The sequence below is a fragment of the Phyllopteryx taeniolatus genome, chromosome 5 (genome assembly GCF_024500385.1).
Source record: "Phyllopteryx taeniolatus isolate TA_2022b chromosome 5, UOR_Ptae_1.2, whole genome shotgun sequence".
NCBI lineage: Eukaryota > Metazoa > Chordata > Actinopteri > Syngnathiformes > Syngnathidae > Phyllopteryx > Phyllopteryx taeniolatus.
This window is the reverse complement of record NC_084506.1, coordinates 14,323,303-14,345,457: the sequence shown is the minus strand read 5'-3', so window position 1 is coordinate 14,345,457 and position 22,155 is coordinate 14,323,303. Positions and strand designations below refer to the sequence as shown.

At 38.5% G+C, this 22,155-nt stretch overlaps 1 protein-coding gene across 5 annotated transcripts; it reads right to left on the bottom strand.

Annotated features, from left to right (window-relative positions):
* ehf (ets homologous factor) lies at positions 1-8,468 on the bottom strand. 5 transcript variants are annotated; one of them, XM_061774003.1, is made up of 9 exons: positions 8,280-8,467; positions 6,591-6,718; positions 6,207-6,467; positions 4,536-4,577; positions 4,397-4,441; positions 4,220-4,282; positions 4,047-4,091; positions 2,722-2,917; positions 1-553 (listed from the first exon to the last, which is right to left on the bottom strand). In XM_061774003.1, exons 2-9 carry the CDS (start codon positions 6,670-6,672, stop codon positions 454-456), a joined length of 834 nt encoding a protein of 277 aa, XP_061629987.1. In that variant the 5' UTR covers positions 6,673-6,718; positions 8,280-8,467; the 3' UTR covers positions 1-453. The 5 variants fall into 5 exon arrangements, with proteins under 5 accessions (XP_061629987.1, XP_061629988.1, XP_061629991.1 ...); XM_061774004.1 differs by having other exon boundaries at positions 4,397-4,438; XM_061774007.1 differs by lacking the exon at positions 8,280-8,467 and having other exon boundaries at positions 6,207-6,411.
* Between the last annotated feature and the right edge of the window lie 13,687 nt (positions 8,469-22,155).

Sequence of the window (22,155 nt, the reverse complement as noted above, 5' to 3'; positions counted from 1 at the left end):
TAAAAAGGAATGACCAACTTTATTTGTATCAAACTTTAAAAACACATTCACATACACTAAAAACATTGCAAGAAATGCAGCATGCCAAATAAGATAAGAAGTTAAATTACAGGATGTTTATATTTAGCAACATTGTCTTTTGTCTTTTGTGTTTTTTTTTTTTTTCATTTTCAAACTGATTCTCATTCTTCCCATACTTATACAGTAAGTGACTTCATTTGCAGTATTAGCCATCTGACTTGTATCAACATGTCTTCATTTGGGACAATCGGCTCTATCATCATGCAACACAGTTTGTTATATGCAACGTCTTTTGATTTACTCACGTAAACAACTTCCACTGCAATTTCGGCAAAAGTTCGATGTCATAGAGTTTCAGATAGATCTCAACAAGACCCATTTTATAAATCAAAATCATACAGCCTTCAAGTCTATAAAAATATTATGAATATTTTATTTTTCAGACTCCTTCCATCCTCTGGCGTTCCTACCAAATTTGTACACCAGTCTGCGCCCGTCGACTCGTTCTAGGATTTCCCTTTTGTAGTAATATCTGTGACAAAAAAAAAAAGATTTACAAATTAGTGAATCGGCAAGTGGATTTGAGAAGAATTAACACTACAATTGTATCACTTGAATTAATTTCATCAGTCCCTTGACTGTAATCTGATCAGTTTGGGATCTTCATTTTTTATTTTTGCAAATTGAATAAAAACAGTACCTGCTGTCGACATAGCTAATGGACATACAATATGAACACACATGATTGTCAGTTTACCTGTCATTATGTGAATATCAGTAACCAAAATGCAAAACATACTGTCTGCAGAATTTTCTGATTGCCTGATTTTACTTTCGATGATGATGCAACAAGGAAGGTTGCCAATATTCAGTAGTTATCACATACTATATCGCAAAAAAATCCCAAAACAGTGTATCATGCATTGTGTTTTTGTAGCGGAAGTATTCTCCAAGATAAAAACTTTCAAACTTCCTATTAAACGTCCAAAGCAAACATGGTGAAGCAGCATTTATTTGTGTGCAGCTGTTATACTGCACACAAATGGAATACGTTGCCTACAGAAGTGACCGTCAGCCCCAATCGTGAATGTTTTTAAATCCAGGTTAAGTCCAGGAACGTCCAGTTTAAGTCTAGGTTCTCGTGCTTTTTAGAGCATTTCCACTTTTAAATGATCTTTCTTGCATTGTATGCTGTTTTTATTGTATTTTTATTTTTCTCTTTGTTTTAACAGTTTATAAGATGTTTTTTTCCTTCATGTTTCACACAGATTATACAGTATATACACAATAAAGCGCTATCTGCTCAGCACAGTAAGGTGTTTCGAATTTACGTAGCCACTCTCACCACACTCCAGATGTACAGCCAGGTTCACTTCCCTTGTCCTGCTCTCTTATCTTCCTGTCCCTATCCGCACCTATCTTACATTGTCCTCTTCTTCCCTCACAGTGCCCCGTACAATACTTGCTTTCAATGTGACATTGTATTATCCATAGAATGAGTGAGCGCGGCTCAGAAAATGGATGGATGGATGGATGGATGATTTGTTTTACTTATTTTTCAAATAACTAGTGTCCTCATCTCCTTTCTCTTTCTGTCACACCCCTTTAAAGCCTTGCTCTGTCCGACTGAAATTTTCAATAAATATCCATCATAATACAAAGAACCACAGTGGCAGATTTAAAAAAAAAGTGTTACACAGTAAAACTGTTCTGGCATAAAAGGGATACAGATTCAGCCATTCTTCTGGACCTAACAGCTGAACAGAACAGGTTTAAAAAATAAGTTTAAAAATGAGGTGACAATAAGGCGTAAACTCTAAACTATGATGTCAAGTAGGGGGCGCATAATATCGTCCCACAGGCCACAAGTTTGAGATCCCTGATATACAGTACGATAAACTATGGGTTAATCTATGGGTAATTTAGAGCAAAAACCTAAATAATACATGTTTGTATCTTCATGTGAAATGTGTGATGCATGGCGCAAATAACGTTCATGCTGTGTGAGAGAAAGCACAATTGAGCATTCCGCATGGATGCAATGACTATAAGTAAACTGAAGCACAGTTCGTTAAATGAAGCAATATTTGTTTGTAACAAAATTAGTTCGTAAACAGGGTTGTTCATGAACTGATGGTGTAATGGTCCATTCACCTGACTTTGGTGCAGGCATCGTGGGTTCAGTTCCCACTCAGTGACGGTATGAATGTGAGTGTGAATGGTTTTCCGTGTCTATATGTGCCCTGTGACTGGCTGGCAACCAGTTCAGGGTGTAGTCTGCCTTTCGCCCCAGGTCAGCTGGGATAGGCTCCAGTGCCCCGCGACCCCGAACAGGATAAGCGGTATTGAGAATGGATGGATGGATGGTTTAGCCTAATATTTAAATTAAGATCACTCATTCAGATAATTTGAATGCAAATCTGTAACTCAAGTCAGCAATTATTTGAATTAGGATTTAGACCAATAAAACATCAAATAGGATGATGATATATGGGGACAATTTTCTGATTCTCTTCTGATTTAAGAAAAAGAACGTTGAGTGATGTTAGATGTGATTTGCATCTTTGGGATTAACCATGCAATAGCTATTCGTTTTAATGTAAATCAAACCATTCAGTCAGCCAAGTATTGACAATTTACTAATACGTGATGCACCAATTACATTATAATGGTTAGTCTGTGTTAGCTGTGATGCTGTACCTCATTGCCCGACTCAGCTTTTCATAGGTCATGCTGCTGTTGTTTTTCTTCTTGCCCCACAACTGTGCCACATCCTCTGATTTAAGAAAGCGAAATACCCCTTCTGTCCGATCCTCCCACTTGATCAGGCCTGGGTTGCTTTCAGGATGCAGTAGAATGTCTCTGATGAATTCCCACAAATGGGTTGCCCTTGGATCTGTTTCAGAAAAATAAAGATCGAATAATAGGGGTGAAATTGCATTCATTAAGTTTGGAAAATGTTGAATTAAACAACTAAAACAAACAACTTGATAGACAAAAGTATTGGGACGCTGGACCGTTAAACAAATGAAAACTAACTAAAACAGAAAAGCATTTACAATTGCTATAACAGGAGGAATTTTCTGGAATCTGTCTGTGAGATGAATTGTCCATTCATCTAGGAGAGCATATGTGGTGTCAGAGGTCATATTATTGTTTGATCTAAGAACACACCTGACTGACTCTATTCTAGTTCTAGTTCCTAGTGGGGGTTGATGGGGATGAGCTTGAGGTTATCAAGTTCATCCACATTAAAATTCACCCAACCACACAATTATTGAGCATGAACAAAAAAGGGCCTTCCACAAACTGTTACCACAAGCTTATATACTGAAAACGTTTTAGTAAACTGAAGCAGTAAGATTGAGGGCTAACTAAAGGGTCAAAAGCATTGGTGTCAAACTCATTTTCATCATGTGCCACATGATCCATCCATCCATCCATACATCCATCCATTTACTTCCACTGATGCTAGGTTAGGTTGTAGGGGCAGCAGCCTAAGCAAAGAAAGCGAAACTTCCCTCTCCCCAGCCACTTCGTCCAGCTCTTCCTGGGGGATCCTAAGGCATTCTCAGGCCCAGTAGCGGAGCTGTCTTGACAGTACACTGTTACATTGATCGCCAAATGACAACTACACATTGTAAATCTGTACGTCGACCGTTCGCCAACCACGAGCCACCCCGCCCCCGAGAATGTCACCCTTGTTCTTTATTTTCTTTTAGGAAAATAGTACCGAGCAGATATTCAAGTACTGTGATACTTGGAAATACAACCACTCCAAATGATGTACAATTTGGAGTATGTTCAAAATGCTGGTATAATATTGAGACTATATGAATAAAAATCAATACTTTTAAGATAATCATAGACGTGTTAAGCTCTGGTGGGCCCAATAAAATAATGTGGCAGGCCAGTCCTGTCCTTGAGTTTGACGTGATCTAAAGGGTTCAACCAAAGATTAATTAACTTTTTAAGAATTGTCCCAATACCTTTGTCGATGTGAACGTGAGTTTGTTTTCTCTTACTGTGTTTTTTGAGCTGATGTTGACGACTGTAGGACATTTTGATTTCTGAGAAACAGAGATTAAGGGAATCTTTCTTTCATACAATATTTTAGTATGTGTGAACATGTTGCTACATCTGAAAAAAATAAATGTATTCTCACAGTATTTACAGTATATTATTTAAAATTCCTGACCAGGGCTGGAAGGGGTAGGCGAGACAGCTGGAACATGAGGGTGAATCGATGAGTCATAGACATCTATGTCAACATAGGAAAAAGTAGTAACAGATCGAAATATGCTTTGGTAACTACTTTAACTAAAAGTATTTTTAATACAGTAAAATTAAACATAAAATGATACGTTCACTGTACCTGTTTGTGGATAATTGACTTCTGAAAATGGACAGGAAATGTCTACTGTAAAGAAAAAAATGATAATAAAAAATAAGTAGGACATTAATATATAATTAATGAATTCCAATTTGTCCTCTGGCAAAATGTAATTTCTTACATTCTGGTCTTAGTTCCACTTGACCAATTTCCACATGGTATTCTGCACATGGATGAGAGGGTCAAAAGAAAATTAGTGCAAAGGCTTTAGTGGCATGAGAACTTCTTTCATCACCCGGTGTACAATGTTATGAAAGTCAGAAATGTATTTGACATTTTAAAAATTGATTTTATTGTGCCGCATCCAAACTTGAAAACATAAAATTACTAAGCAACTCTAAGATGAATCTATTAGGGCAAAGGAAATTATTTTATTTCAACAGCAACGTGAAACATATAGTTAGCCGTACTACTGTTACTGTATACTGTCAAGTTTCATGAAATGAATACTTGATTTATAAAATGGTATTTTTGTCCAAAATGAAACAGCCGCATCCCCAGTGCCAAAGAGAACAACAGAGACTGTCTTCCTGTTGTATGTCTGGTTGCGTCATTGCATGTGTTTCGAAATGCCTTTAATGACAGAGGAAATTCATTATGACAGAAGTCATTTTAATAGTTTCATAAGACTGTTTGCTAGTCAAGTTTAAAGTTAAACCAAAAGTCTACGGGGATTTATTAGACCATTAGTTCACTTAAAGGTCCCCTTTATTCCCTGTTTTACTATTTAATTTGGATCGTATTTGATTTCCTTTTATCTGGTTTGCATGGTAATTTTGGTTGGAAATGCCAAATATGTCCTTTTTTCAAATTGGTCTTTTCCTTCTGGCATTTGAAACAGTAGGATTTCTCATTATTATGTGACATGTCAAGGAGCTTTGCTCTGATTGAGTTGCTCATCAACCCAAATTTAAATATGGAAAACAGCTTGGGTCTGATTGGTCCATATCACTGCGTCTGTTAGATACAGTAAATCTCACCCTTCGATGCCTAGTTCAAACTCGAATCCCTCGCATGAGTTTCATCGTGGGAGTTATTTATACATTTAGACCGCACATTCAAATAGTCTTTAAGTATACAGTATATGTTGTGTTTTACAATAACACCTAACTACGTTTGTAACTTCCAATGCAACCATGGCGGCTGAAATAGGCCCGCACTCATGTCCGGCCACCGCCATTCACATGGATGGGAACAAGACAAGATCAAAATATCCCCCTCTCCCATGTCACCCACACGATCAATCTCACATCTCAGCCAGCGGTTGGCAACAATTTCACCCGTGAACTGTGGCTCACAATGATCTACACACTGAACGGTCACGCGGGGGGTCCTACCCGCACCGCAGCCCACCCGGTTCGAGGATGCGCTCCCCCTCACTGTGGGAGTGAAGGGGAGTGCTCTGTCGTCGCCGCTGAGTGGAGTGGGCGGGGAAGTGGTCAGGTATAACGTGAATATATGAATATACAGTAATTAACAAAATACTCTCAGCGATTTCAAATCCTGTCGTTTGCAAGCGGTTTTGGCGTTCAAAGGCTTTTGCATTCAAAATACAAGCTGCATAGATGTCAACCTTAAACCATGTCACAGACTCATTTTGACCTATGTTATGCATAAAACAGTACGAAAAAAAATTGATTCTGATGGAAGGGGACCTTTAAACTTAGCTAGATTCTTAAACTGCATGTTCTTTGACGGACTCTCTTCTAACGTTTAGTTGTCTCGGCTGGTATACACCATTCGGACTCTGTGACTTTACTTTACCTTCCACTTTTAAGACTTTCACACGCACCTGTCCACTTGAGCTGTGTTATGCTGTGGAAGAGCATGGGTCCAAGGCTTCCTGCAGCATGGACAAAGTCCTGGTAGGTGAGGTTGCAGAGCTGGTGGCCATCCATATCAAAGTTTTGGAAGGGGATGTTGGAGGCATCAATCTGGTTTACGTCCATGACCTGCTGCAGCCACTCCCACACTTGATATTTACTCCAGGACTGCGGCTGTGAATTATGAGGCCACAGGTGACTACTGGTGTACCCAGACATCACTACTGGAACTGGGGACAGGCACAAAATATATTCAGTTACAATAATTTTTGGGTAATTTATTCATAACATCACACACATACATATGCCAAGGAAGCACATATGGGTGTACTGTTGTTAGTCATATGCCTCACCATCATGATGATAATAGTTGGTAGAAGCCCAATGGTTAGTGATTAGCTGACTGTCCAGAGTGGTCTTAGAAGTGACGCTCATATCGCAGATTCACCTAGCCAGGATTCACCAGTAGAGAAAGTGAACGCTGTAGAAGACAAGTTATCAATATACAGTCTAAACCGGAACAAAACGTCAGCAATACAATGTCAATTCTTGAATTTGTAATACATATTGAGATGTTTTAAACATTTTGGTAGTTTGTATAGACAACAATAAAAATGTGAGAATTATCCTTGCTGGTGCAAGCGTTACAGCATTGCCATGAGAGTGACAATTGTCTCCTTATTACATACCAGTACAGTGTAGCATTTGGCTATTAACTACATGTCGTTGTTTCAACTTTCAGAAATAAAAGCAAAACTAGATCAAGTTGTGACGCTGTTAATATAAAGGTAAGAATACAACATAGTGCCCTCAAAGGTATTTAACGGCCATTGCAAATTAGATTTAAAGATGACAAATTTGCAGATGTTTTCAATGAACCACAAAAGCACAAAAGTGATCATTATTCTTTGAGGTGGTCATCTGTGGATTTATTTTGATTTTTTTCCAATGCCACTAATGAAGCAGTAGCAGCACTGTATTTATACTGCTTTTTCATAGTGGTACTGGGTGAATGGTAAATAACAATATGTATTGTACTCAGCCCAAAAAAAATGTGCTTCTAATTTAAATACTTATCACGGATTGCACATGCAAACCTATGTAGAATTTGTGTGTTAAATATGCATGCAGTTTTATCACAGTGTAAATAAATTAAGCAACCTCATGAGAACTACAATGACGTTGATTCTCTTCATTCCCCTTCTTCCTTCAAATCAGGGTCACACCTTCATAAAACACTCACCTTCAGCGACTATCTAGCAAATCAGGTTCCAGCACAGATCACTCTGATTGTGGTTTTGCCAAAAAGCAAACCATCATGGGAAACAAGCTCCTCAGTTGTGAGTCTACTCAGAAACTACAGCTGTTTGCAAAATTCATCCGCAAATGGGACATTGTATGCTGTATATACTGAACATACATACATACATGTAAAAATAATCTGTCTCTCTCTCGCTCTCTCTCTCGCTCTCTTTATATTGCGGGAACAGAGGTGTCTGAATACTCAACCAAGGTTAATGTTACTTTGTCGGGTTTCTCAATACCATGTGACAGAAGCCACAATGTTTGAACCTACAGTTCTAAACCATAGTTGCATGCTTGCGGATTTAGTCTCAGACACATTGGCTTAATACTTAAATGATGTAATGCTCGATGTGACGGACATAGGAATGTTGTGTTGAGAGGGTAAAAGTGTATTATCTGGTCAACTTCTTTTAAGTACAGTACTATACTGAAAGTTCCTGTGCAATGTAAATGCAAAATGTATGTAAATGTTATTTTCTAAATTCCTTAGCTACTGTAAAGAAATATATTTCCAGACAGACTGAAAAAAAAAATGTAACAAATCCAAGCGCTCTAGTCACCAGGTACACTTTTCAGACTTCATCTTGGTAGGCATCGAGCCTTTTAACATATTTACCAGTCACAGTAAATGTAATCAAGTTAATCCATGCTAATATAATAATAATAAAAAAAAAACAATGAGACCGGATTATTTAATATTTACAGTAATAATATCCAACAGTATTTTGACAACCTACCAGTGCAGTAGATTGGTCCAACCTGGCCAGCAAGAGGTCTCACTCCCACCTTTGTTGAATGATGATCATTAAAGTTGTCGCAGAGTCCAAATACTCTTAGCACAACGGTTTACTGTAAGATGAGTGAAGAGTTTGAATTGCTAACAGTAGGTGCTTCCCACTACAATGAATACTCCAATTGGCTGTCCTCGCATGCTCTACACAGGTAGATATTTGCATAGACGCACACACCTGCCACAACTTATTACTTTTATATTCTGTTGGCTCTGGTCCCACTTTCTTTTGTATCTCTCACTCAAGCAGAAAATCATATGCCTGTGAAGAGACTTAGTGTATCAGCCTCGCTTGGGTCCAACTCCACAGAGGGATAATTGAATTGCCCACATAATTGCTTGAAATAATGTTTAACATTTTGGAAGAAAAAAAAAAATAGAAAAAAGAAAGACCTGTGTTGTCATAAAGCACGCTGTTTGTTTTTGTTTTGAATTTCATGATAGATGGGGCACTTTGCATTCCTTTTTAAAAAGTAATTTCAAATATCGAATATAAATGTCGAAAATAGAGCTTTGAACATTGCGTTGCGTTTTACAGCTCTGTATGTGCACACTATACCTGCTGATTAACTACTGACGTGAATCTTAAATACAGTACAATAGCTCTTACCTACTAGAAGCTAATCTCCAGCGCACGGAATGAGCTCACCCACACACATCAATCACACACATCAAATCTTAAAATAACTTCAAGACATGCTGCTACAGGTGTGTGGGTTAACAAAAGGCTAAAGTCAACATTTACTCTACGAAGCACAGTCAACGAAGTATTTGCATGTACATAAGCTGTATGGGGTTGTTGCACTGGCCGAGTAAGAAATCATTTGATCGACGGGCTAATCATTAAACCCTTTTAACATAAAATGTTGTGCCCCTTCTCTGGCCGGAAGCCAGGCTGCTTTGTTGAGTTTTGATGGCTTGAGCAAAAGATTCACTTCATTAATTATGGGGAATTAAGGTGTGACAGCAATAATATTCACTCTACACATATACTCATTTTGTCATATATATGGGTCATTTTCAAATAATTAGATTCATAACCGTAAAGACGCTTTTTTTTCCCCACACAGTTTTTTTAGCATTGATTTATGCTGTCTTGGTTTCATCTGGGTAAATGCCTCCCATGCTGAAATAGCAATGCTTGAAGGCCTATTTTCAAAAAGAAGATGATTTAAAAATTTCCACCATAATAATAATGACAATCAAGAGATAGATACACTAACATCATGGCAGTCCAATGCAAATGTAATCTGAACAACAAACTTTCTTCAACTTGTATGGGAAAAATCATAAACAATAACTTTTATTTATGAAGAACAACTTTACTGAATAATAAAACAAAATCATCAGTGAACTTAAAGGGTAAACCTTTGCGACTGTGGTTAAAAGGTTAAAGCATTATTCTTTGAACAACTGACAAAGTACAATTGTGTGTAATTTAGCCATGCAAACTAGAAATACATTAATTAAAGAACACCCATACTTTAGAATGTATGAACTTGTGTGTCAATCTTAAATTCTGCCACAGTCTTGTTGATAGAACCCAATGACAGAGCAAATGGTGCTGGCCCACTGAAATACACTTCTACAACATCCCAACTACATTGGAATTGGGATTTGGATTAGCCAGTGTAAAACATTTTTAGGTCTAAAAAGGTCTAATTGAAAATTAATACTGAAGGCACAGTTTTGCATAAATAGTTGATGAGTACAAAGAAGCAGGAAATATAAATGTTAAAACTCAAGTTACTATAGTGTTTCTGATCAGGGGAATGTCGGCACTGTTCGATACGTTTAATGACATACATTTGAATGAATCCTTGGCTGCAGAGAACCCCAAGCTTTCTGTTGTTACCAGACATGATGTACTTTTCCTTATTTTGCCCACGGCAGCAGCCAATTAGTCAGATAGTTCTAATGGAAATTTCGCTGTACCCTCTCATAAAAGCATTTTTTCGAGGCATTAAGGTAAGAAATAAACATCAATTTCAACTGGGAAGTGATCCTTATTAATTTGTTTCTGGTGTTTGAATCACATCTGAAATAGTTTTCACGTAATCAGTGCTTTTTTTGGACCTATCTCAAAACACGGCTGTGCGACTTCCAATTGGGTCCGTGCTATAGTGTCACGTAAATTGAGAACTGACAATAAAATGCTACCATACCATACAATACTACTTGCATTGCCTTTTTTACTTATTTTTGTGATATAACCGTCTAAAACGCTATACATGTACTTTTGGGTATAACCACCATAATTAACCACTGTAAATAACCATTTACTCAGTCCTACTGTAATTTTCTCATCAGGAATAATTATTACATCAGCAGCTTTTCTAGGCAACACTGGCAAGATTTACAATATCACATGCACCCTAAAGTTTGCAGTTGCTGCATATTGTTGTATACTATAGAGCCTTGCTGGTGAAAGTTCTCTTTAAATCATGATTTACTCTTACAAATATTCATATTAGTGAATGGCTCAGGATGAAAAAGAAACTTTGAAGACAAAGAACATTGCAGCAAGACAGCAAGGATATAGGGCTAGTAGGGCAACCAGTAGAAAATCATGTAGGTTGCAAGCTACCTTCCTGTGGAGAAGTTCTTCGGAGACTTTTCTACATCATTTGCAAAGACAAGAAGAATGTAAGAGAAAGTGCAACAATTGTTGATGGTGGAATTTGGACTTTTTGGCGTCAAGTAACAGATGCCAAGCACAGAAAACAAAGCAAAAAAAACTAGACAGGTAGAAGTGAAATGCGTTTCAACAAAAATGCAAAACTTTGTTTGATGTTGCTCATGCTAAACAGGAAGAATAGCAACAATACCTGCTACAAGTGGTTGACGCCCACAGACGCAAGTATCCCATCATGGCAAAAGAGACAGACACCAAAAAATGAGAACAGTCGCAAATTTCAATTAGAAACATTTGGATAAAATGTCTCAGTGAAGCTATTTAAATTAAACCAAATAATTGTCAACTTAATAAAGGTATTTCATTAAAATATTTGTACGTATCAAATGTGTGTGTTTGTGTGTGTGTATGTGTGTGTGTGTGTATATATATATATATATATATATATATATATATATATATATATATATATATATATATGCGTCTGTGTGTGTGTGATTTATAGCATTTTCTTACATGGATTGCCTTTGTGTATTAATAACATAACTCTTGTTATGATTATTATAGTTATTAATTACTATTATGAGCAGCAGCAGCATCAGGGTTGAAGTTCACTGGCAGAGGGGTTATTGAGGGACTGGATGACCGCATGGTGGCAGTGAGGAGGGGGTGCTGGTCTTGGAGAATGAGGGGGAGGAGGAAGATGTAGTGGTCTTATTGGGGGAGAAGGAATAGAATGGAACAGGAAGCAGCAATAACCAAACGGGTAGAGATGCCGTGTGTAAGAATGCCGTACTGGGTAGGCAAATGTATTATACATACAATGTATACATAAAAAATTATGAGACTTAAAATCACAGTCACCGCTCACTGGTTAGTATTCGGGGCTTCATTGCAAGGCAGGAGGAACAAAAAAAATGTGGTCCCCAGTTGTGCGCACCAGGGGCCTCGCGATCTAAATTTGAATTTTGGGCACAATACATCCCTGAATGTAATTTGGGACCAAGCCATATGGTGTCATATCCATCCATCCATTTTCTGAGCCGCATCTCCTCACAAGGGTCGCGGGCGTGTCATATCACTATGAATGCCGAACTACAACTCCAATCCCAATGAAGTTGGGACGTTGTAACATAAATAAACATAAACATAAATAAAAACAGAAGACAATGATTTGCAACCTATATTTAATTGAATAAACTACAAAGACACGATTATTAATGTTCAAACTGATAAACATGATTGTTTTGAGCAAATAATCATTAACTTGGAATTTAATGCCTGCAAGACGTTCCAAAAAAGCTGGGACAGGGTCATGTTTACCACTGTGTTACATCACCTTTTCTTTTAACAACATTCAATAAACGTTTGGGAACTGAGGACACTATTTGTTGAAGCTTTGGAGGTGGGATTCTTTCCCATTCTTGCTTGATGTACAGCTTCAGCTGTTCAACAGTCCGGGATCCTCATTGTCGTATTTTACGCTTCATAATGCACCACACATTTTCAATGGGAGACAGGTCTGGACTGCAGGCAGGCCAGTCTAGTACCCGCACTCTTTTATTACGAAGCCACGCTGTTGTAACACGTGCAGAATGTGGTTTGGCATTTTCTTGCTGAAATAAGCAGGGGCGTCTATGAAAAAGACGTTGCTTGGATGGCAGCATATGTTTCTCCAAAACCTGTATGTACCTTTCAGCATTAATGGTGCCGTCACAGGTGTGTAAGTTAGCCATGCCATTGACACTAACACAGCCCCATACCATCACAGATGCTGGCTTTTGAACTTTGCGTCCATAACAGTCCGGATGGTTCTTTTCCTCTTTGGCCCGGAGGACACGACGTCCACAATTTCCAAAAACAATTTGAAATGTGGACTCGTCGGACCACAGAACACTTTTCCACTTTGCATCAGTCCATCTTAGATGAGCTCAGGCCCAGAGAAGCCGGCAGCGTTTCTGGGTGTTGTTGATAAATGGCTTTTGCTTTGCATAGTAGAGTTTCAAGTTCCACGTACGGATGTAGTGCCGAACTGTATTTACTGACATTGGTTTTCTGAAGTTTTCCTGAGCCCATGCGGTGATATCCTTTACACATTGATGTCAGTTTTTGATGCAGTGCCGCCTGAGGGATCAAAGGTCACCGGCATTCAATGTTGGTTTTCAGCCTTGCCAAGCAGCATGCAGTGATTTCTCCAGATTCTCTGAACCTTTTGATGATATTATGGACAGTAGATGATAAAATCCATACATTTCTTGCAATTGTACATTGAGGAAAATTGTCCTTAAGCTGTTCGACTATTTTCTCACGCACATGTTCACAAAGAGGTGAACCTCGCAATTCAGGGAAGCTCCTTTTATACCCAATCATGGGACCTACCTGTTCCCAATTAGCCTGTTCACCTGTGGGATGTTCCAAACAGGTGTTTGATAAGCATTCCTCAACTTTCTCAGTCTTTTTTGCCACCTGTCCCAGCTTTTTTGGAACGTGTTGCAGCCATAAAATTCTAAGTTAATGATTATTTGCTAAAACCAATAAAGTTTATCAGTTTGAACATTAAATATATTGTCTTTGTAGTGTATTAAATTAAATATAGTTTGAACATGATTTGCAAATCATTGTATGCTGTTTTTATTTATGTTTAACACAACGTCCCAACTTAATTGGAATGGGGGTTGTACATTTTGTTGCCATAAACTGAATATGGCCATCGAAAGGTGAAGTGATGTGATACAGTACTCATTACAGCCACCGTTAGGCTCCATTACGTCTGGGAACTTCATGTTTCCCCAACTGATTTCATTGATTGTTGTGCTTTTTTTGGGCGACTTGCAGAGCTCCACTGTGAAAGAGATCAAAGTCTGTCACATTGACATCATTCATTGTGAGTCAGCATACAACAGGCAGTGATCCGCTCAGACACAAGGAAATGTCATCAAATCGCTGCCCTTCGAGACAATGCTTTCTATTTTTAAATACTGAGTCAAATAGAGGCTTGCATCACCACCCAATAATAGTACACCAACCCGTTTACCAAAACAAGCTTTCAACATACTTGGTGACACTACTATTTACGTTTTCAGGATGCAGGCAAAAGTTTCCATTTGACAGGAGAGGCTGTCAAAGCTGTCAGTCAGAGGCGACAGACAAGATACAAGGAGTCTGCATGCTCTAATGAACAGGAACTTATTAGTGGGAGTATGTCTATTATTGTCCCACATGCCAACTGTTTTTCATTAGCTGCTCATTTCATTCCTGTTGGTGTCATCTTTCATACTTCACATTTTGATGAGCATTTGATCCACGGGGAAAGTCGGAAAAATATTTTTATTAGTGTCAATTACTGCTACAAATGATTATTGCCCCAACTAAATTGCAATGTTTTTCTCCCTGTCAAACAACAATGGCTCTGTAATTACACTGATGACACATGCAACGGGAAAAAGTCATTATTCACAAACATGATTTGGTATTAAACTGGTGGTATTTATTAGACTCTGTATTGTCATTGCACATTTTTGCACATATATCTCACATGTCCGGTCCCTGTGTCTAAGTCATGGAGCCATGTATTTTCCAAGATGGATTTTTTTTTTTTTTACCAGTACTACTGCATCCTGGAGCTTGAAAGCACTTTGATGACGTAGTATGTAGATTCCTCATCCACCCGTAGGTGACACTCTTGCCTCACGTACTGACAGGAGCTCTGCCACACATACTGCATGTGCATGATGATAATATGTGGAGGTCAGTGATGCCAGTGGATGCTGCTAAAACTCCACAGGTTAGTGTAATACATTTCCACACAATACCTTAAGTCTAGGTGTCAGACGTATTCATTTGCATGACTCAAGAAGCCAATTGCAGAGGTGAATTCAAGAATTATTTTTCTTTATTATTTTTGATGGTTGCACGGTGAACGACTGGTTAGAGCGTCTGCCTCACAATTCTGAGGACCGGGGTTCAATCCCCGGCCCCGCCTGTGTGGAGTTTGCATGTTCTCCCCGTGCCTGTGTGGGTTTTCTCCGGGCACTCCGGTTTCCTCCAACATCCCAAAAACATGCATGCTCGGTTAATTGACAACTCTAAAATTGCCCGTAGATGTGAATGTGAGTGCGAATGGTTGTTTGTTTGTATGTGCCCTGTGATTGGCTGGCAACCAGTTCAGGGTGTACCCCACCTCCTGCCCAATGATAGCTGGGATAGGCTCCAGCACTCCGGCAACCCTAGTGAGGAGAAGCGGCTCAGAAAATGGATGGATGGATGGATTATTTTTTATCTTTGCTATGATAAGAAAAAAATTTAAAAAGCTCATACTAGTTAAAATAACACGTACAAATGGGATACATATCTGCCAAAAATAACATCCACCTTTGCTCACCAATTGCGGGTGAAAAAGTGTATATGTAGAGCCTCCAACAGTGCATTTTGAGGGACTGAATACTAATGTTGACGAGCTTTGTGTGACTTATAAATGAAAATGTAACCTAATAAAGCTCACACTGTATGTGCAGCTGTACTTCAGTCCTGCAGGTGGCGGTAATGGAACATGTCAAATTGTTGCCAACTGTCAAACACATATCTTCTGTATGTTGAAATATCAGCTTTGTGTTGACACTGAATGCATGCTAAATCAATGATAACAACAAAGGAGTATCCCTCCTTCATCATTTGGTGAAAAAAGGTAAATAGATAAAAAGACATCCACTGTGCAAAAAGGTTTAGGGAGTTTTAAGACAAGATGGTAAATGTGCTTCATTGTTATCACATTGAAATTTTTGACATGCCAGAAAGTCTTCTGGTCATTGTACGACAAGCCAGGAGCCTCATATCATGGAGACCTGAAATCAGCTATGACTTAAATATGAGTGGTCTAAATTAAAAAAGTGGCATGTTTTGCATGTCCACCACGAGAGGAAAGAAGTGAAGTGAGCGATTGAGCGGATTTTTCTTCATGAATTATTTTGTGAACAGTAGTAGTTTTGATGCCTTCAAGAGGTTGCTGATGTCAATGACAGTTTCGTTTCAGCTTTTATAATGTTTGTCATCAACTGATGTTATTTTCCTTGTCCTAGCTGTTTAATGTTTGTTACATAGTACAGAGTTGTTCTTCTCTTCTTCTGGACATTTCAGGTGGTTGTATTGACTAAGGGCATTTTTTTTCTGCAATGTCTCATCAAATTTCCTCTTCTCTCAGCTTCACTATTGCTATTTCTTCCCCCACAGATAGCATTATGGTTTCCATGTTAGTCTCACCTCTAACTAGTACCTATAAATGCGGTGTGCCCAGGCAAAATCCAAATCTGAAAGTGAGCATAGACATGTTCTTGACCTAGATGTAAACACCTGGAAATAAAAGATGAAATGTTGATCTCTTGACTCATATTCATCTTTAGATGTAAAATCATTTCCCCCAGTGTAACTCAAAACAAAAGAATTGTCCTCTCTGTTCAAGCGGAGCACAGCAAATTCTCAGCTACCAGCTCACCCTTTAAATTACTCCAATCATCTTCTTACAATCGCGTGTGCAGAATTTCAAACCCCAAATCAGAGCTAACAAAAATTTCAGCAAACATTAAACCAAGGCAGCATGACAAATGTGAGCAATAAACACAAATGAAAAACAACATCAGCAAAAGGCTGACGCAGAAGTACAAAAATTATTAAAACCAAAATAAAGCGAAGCACTATAGGTGTTGGGTGCCAAAAAGAACTACAAGATGAAAAATATTCAATGAAAAATAAATATAACAGAAGTGTAGCAATAACGGTAATAAAACTCAGCCGTGAAGGAAATACACAGGATGAAAACAAAACTACACAAGTAAGAAACGAAGACAAGCAATACAAAACCAGAGACAGATTTTTAACCACACAAGAACACAGACACAGGGACAAGCAAGGAAACCGATTCAAAACTACACAAGTTAAGAGGACTAGACAGGAGACAAACACGAGGACATAGAATTTAAAACTACACAAGAATAGATATGACCAAGGAATAGGAAAAACAGAATTACTCATGTGAAAAAGAGTACAAGCGGAACGTGGCAGAGAAAAAAAACATTTTCAAACTAGGGCAAAACCAATGAAACAACATTCCGGCGGATAACTCCCAGCTCTCCAGCGCTTATGAACCTCACTAATGACAACGCCACACAGGTGTGCGCAGGTGGCTCTGCCCATCCACCAGACAAAAGAAAAAAAAAAAAAAAACAGAAACAGTTCAACATAGAAATACAGAATCATGTCACGTCTCACTGAATGCATAAGATTATACAAATATATGCGACGTGGAATGTTATTCATTTATCTTCATCCTGCTAAATTAATGTTTAATTTAATTTACATTCAGTTGAAAAAAAAGGGGGACCAATGTTTTTATGACACTCATATAGTTATTCAGTTACATCGTGGCCAGTAAGTAAGATTGGAATCCTTAGGGATAAAATGAAAAGTCACAGTGGGAACAAAAAAACAGAACAGTAAAGGCCACTGCAAAACAACACTCCATTTAACACGTCACAAGGAAAATACTAAGCATGGACCAAACCAAGGGACTTCATCAATACAGACAAATGTCAAAATGAGAGACAGCTAGGAAGGAATCAAGGGAAAAGAAGTGAACGGCCGACATGGGAGGGTGTAACAGAAAAAAAAGTGAGACTAATGAGACATGGCCAAATAATCCTAATTTCATTTGGCACCTAATTATGCCCCATCAGAGATTTTCACCTTCACCTGCTGCATATCATTGAAATGTGTCATTATGATTCATAAAGCATTCTTTTGGAAATGATGAAAAATGTAAAATAATAACGAGAAGAATCTTGCAATATTAATTAAGGTTTTACACTCCGATTTCCTACCACATCCCAAAAACATGCATGGTAGGTTAATTGAAGACTCTAATTTGCCCATAGGTGTGAATGTGAGTGCGAATGGTTGTTTGTTTATGTGTGCCCTGCGATTGGCTGGCGACCAGTTCAGGGTGTACCCCGCCTCTCACCCGAAGATAGCTGGGATAAGCTCCAGTACGCCCGCGACCCTTTTGACGATAAGTGGTACAGAAAATGGATGGATGGAGGATGGATGGACGAATGCATGGATGGATGGACTTTAACATTGATTAATACTTCACAGCAAGGTAATGCAATCCCAAAACAGCATCCAAATGTGTCCCCTCTGAGCTGTGAACAGTGTAAGGAAGACATTGAAGCAATCTGTTTGAATGCTTAGAATATGATTTTAGGGGATGCCAGAGCATTTAGCTTTTTTTGTCTTTTGATCTGCTTGTGAAAAAAAGGGGAATACTTATTCATTTAGGAAAAAGTAATAACTCGCCTGTCAAATTGTATTCAGATGCTGTAAAATGTTGTCACTAAAATAGGTATATTGTCAAAGAAAGAAATGAATTTAAGACTGCATAGTTGTTATTGTTGTTGTTTTTTCCAAGGTGAATTTGATTGTTTTTAAAGGCCCCTATAAATATCCTATTGCTAATGTGGACTAGGACTACTGCCTGTTTCATTTTATGCATGGCTCATTTAATTGTAATAATTAAAAACATCGTATAATCACGTTTTGCCCAATAGTTCTTCCATCCTTCTTAAATAGGGCACATTTCCTTCTGTGCACATCCACATCAGGGGCATCTAAACTAAAACTGAAAGCTTTCCGCAAAACAACTTTGACAGGCTAAATGTGGTGCTCCACACCACCCACAGAGCGACCAAATGAGGGGAAAGGAGGAGGATATGAGAGACTGCATTGAAAGAAATAACCGATTGAGGGGAGGAGAGCAACAATTATCATTCCGGAGGCTGTACGTGCAACTAATTATGTGTGAGAATTGTGACAGAAAGGCTATTGAACGTAATGGGATCTCTGCAACTTAATGAACATGTCAAAAGCTTTTGTCTGACCTGAAGAAAATGCTTGATGACCACTGGCTGATCTGAGAAGTTGTGTGGGAGAACAGTAGCCATAATGGTGGCCATAATAAGAATATTACTGTAAGAACACACATTGTTGCTACACACTAAAACTACAATATCTATTAAATTAAACATCAATTCAGCAGGAAGTGAAATTAATCCATTAATGAATGTTTTTTATGTATCTATCATGGACATCTCTGCAAGATTTGCGAGAGGGATTGTTATGCAATTTAAAACAATGTAGTGGAAGCAGTTCACCAGTTTTAGCATTTTTCTTCTAGCTACACAGGCAACATTTCTCAATATATTTTTGGAGTGTTTCAAAGTTACATGTATTATGCATAAAGCTGTGGATCCATATAAAACAGAAGTCCTCTGCACACATACGTAAACCTTTTATTTTCTTTTTAGAATACTACCTTGTCCTCTGACAAATTCACTCATTGAATTAAAATCATGGAATTAATTCAAATTTGAACTGTACTTTGTCTTGTTTTCAGGTTTTGCCACTCTCTTCTTGGCTGTCCTTTAAAGTTTACAGTACACTTCGATCCCTTGTGGTATTATACTGTATAAAGGCAACATCCTAAAAATGTTGTTATAAGTACTACTTGACCTAACTCTAAAGATAAAGGTGAAAGCAGGTCCAATTCATTTATTATTTACTTTTAGTTTTTGGTAATGGTTTTGTGAAATGTGCATTACCATTTTGGCTGACATGCATGGCTGTAACATGTGAGACATCAATTTAAAATCATTATTTTGACCACTTGCCAGAGAAAATGCAGCCATTTTCCATTTCCAAAGGCATCCCGCTATAATAGAGGCTTGTGTTGAGAAATACTTCCAAACACAATGACCATCATAATCACCATGCACCACTACAGTCATACAATTCTCTAGACGGTGGTAAGAAAGGAAAGATTAATGATGTGGAAGAGCTGTGAGTGAAAGGATGTATTCTTCCCCATCATGGCCCTCTCACTCAACCCCTTTCACTCTCATGTCCTTTTTGTACAGCTGAAAAGTCTGAGATACATTATTGGAGCTAATCCGACTAGAATGAGGAAAGCGTTGAGGTGAGACAGCAAAAATTACCTCCCTCTACAGTCTTCCGAGACGGTGCCCATCTTCACTAGGCCTCTGTTCATTCTCTGATTGAGGTGGAGGAATAATGGTGGAGGGAGCACCGCAGAGGTGAAGTCACGAAGCTGCGACTCTCCACCAAGTGATGAATTGATTCTTTAATCCAATGAAGAGACAATGAAAAGAAATGAAGGTGACAATAGAGGGTGATTAAGGCTTAATATAGTTTGATTTTTCTTCATTGTGGTCCAGATGGTCGTAGTTCCAAGCCATTTTAACAACATATCAATAAACCGAGCTGATCTAATGGCAATATCTATTTTCACATACTATTAAAACATTGTACGAACAGTCAGTCAGTCTCACTAAAAAGGAAATAAATTCTGGACTTTATCATAAAGAAGATTTTTTTGTGATTCAATATACAGTCATTTCAGATCACCTGTGACCCTAGCGCAGGGCCGGCCCATCCGTAAGGCGGGGGTAGCAGCCTCAAGGGGGCGTCAAAAATCAGCTAAAAAAAAACCTAAAAAAAAAAAAAACATTTATTTTTGGTGGGCGATTCACCTTAAATATAATTACCGTAATTTCCCGTGTATAATGTGCATTTTTTTCCCCAAAAATTGTCAAAAGTCAATAGTGCGCATTATACATAGGTATAGGGGCAAATGGAAAAAAACCGTTCACATTTAGTAAATATATGGCGCCATCTAGTGGTTATGAAAAAGCTGTACACTTTCATTCCAAAATGCCACCGCCACCTACTGGTTATAAAAAAGGTGTAGCCTACCTTTTCATTCCAATATGACAGGGGTACGTATGACTGCAAATATGTACAGTTGTGCTCATAAATTTACATAGCCTGGCAGAATTCGTGAAAGGTTTTTTTATTTATTTTTTTAAATATGACTGATGACTGAACAACAACCGTCATTAATTTTATTTATGGTTATGTTTTGTTTAATGATAATGCTTTTCTGAAATGCTTGACTGTTTAATTTGAATATCATTAAAATAAAATTAAATATATTTCGCCTGGCCATTCATGTATTCTATAAAGAATTGTACCATCCATCCATCCATCCATTTTCTGAGCCTCTTCTCCTCACTAGGGTCACAGGCGTGCTGGAGCCTATCCCAGCTGTCATCGGGCAGGAGGCGGGGTACACCCTGAACTGGTTTCCAGCCAATCGCAGGGCACATAGAAACAAACAACCATTCGCACTCACAGTCATGCCTACGGCAATTTAGAGCCTCCAATTAATGCATGTTATTGGGATGTGGGAGGAAACCGGAGTGCCCAGAGAAAACCCACACAGGCACGGGGAGAACATGCAAAGTCCACACAGGCGGGGCCGGGGATTGAACCCCGGTCCTCAGAACTGTGAGGCTGATGCTCTAACCAGTCGTCCACCGTGCCGCCTAAAAATAATATATTAATATAAAATAACCTCAACTTTGTACTCTCTTTACTCAGAGGTCAAGCATATCAGACTGACTGTTTATACTTTTGTCTTGGCAAATCAACTCCTTATGATTCAAATCACATTTCATGCTGCTTGGGTTCAAATCAAGACGAACAGTTCTCAAAATCTTGCAACTGCTTTTGTAAAGTTGACACACTGACACAGACATCACAGCATACATTTGGAATAATTCTGCAGAGTTCGTGAAATATCAAAACAGACATTTATCCTTGGTTAAACATCAAATGAGAGTTCACGGGTTGTAGTTCCTTTCAACGCCAGCGGGTGTCGCCTTGTCCCAGCGCTTGTTCCTATTCAAAGACAGATGGTCCGGTGGAACATCTGGCCTTTGATGCTTGGGAGTTCAGATTTCTACGGTAGATGTTAATTAGTTTAGGGTCCACTCGGCGTGTTCTTGTGGGAGTCTCACAGCAGGGCGGCTTCGAACAATGCAGTTTATCAGGCCGTGGGGAGTCACTGTGTCACCTCAGTTTCCGGGAAGCATGTCTGCTACACTGTGGAATAGACAACATAGATTCAAATTTCAAGGAATGCCCAATAAATATTATTAAAAATGCTAATACTAAATACTCCCTCCTATGGCTGATTGGTATACTGCTCGCTCTCTGTTGTGGTAGTGGCAAATGTATTAATGTGACCCCAGATAACTCTGGAAACATGTCAAAACTGTCCAGA

Bases quoted from the DNA above. Each gene is read 5' to 3' on its own strand.
- ehf (XM_061774003.1), bottom strand. From the start codon at position 6,672: ATGAGCGTCACTTCTAAGACCACTCTGGACAGTCAGCTAATCACTAAC. The intron at 4,578-6,206 runs GTGCGTGTGAAA...ATCCATGTGCAG, and splicing joins AACACAGCTCAAGTGGACAG to AATACCATGTGGAAATTGGT. The intron at 2,918-4,046 runs GTAAGAGAAAAC...TTTCTGAAACAG, and splicing joins ACATCAGCTCAAAAAACACA to ATCCAAGGGCAACCCATTTG.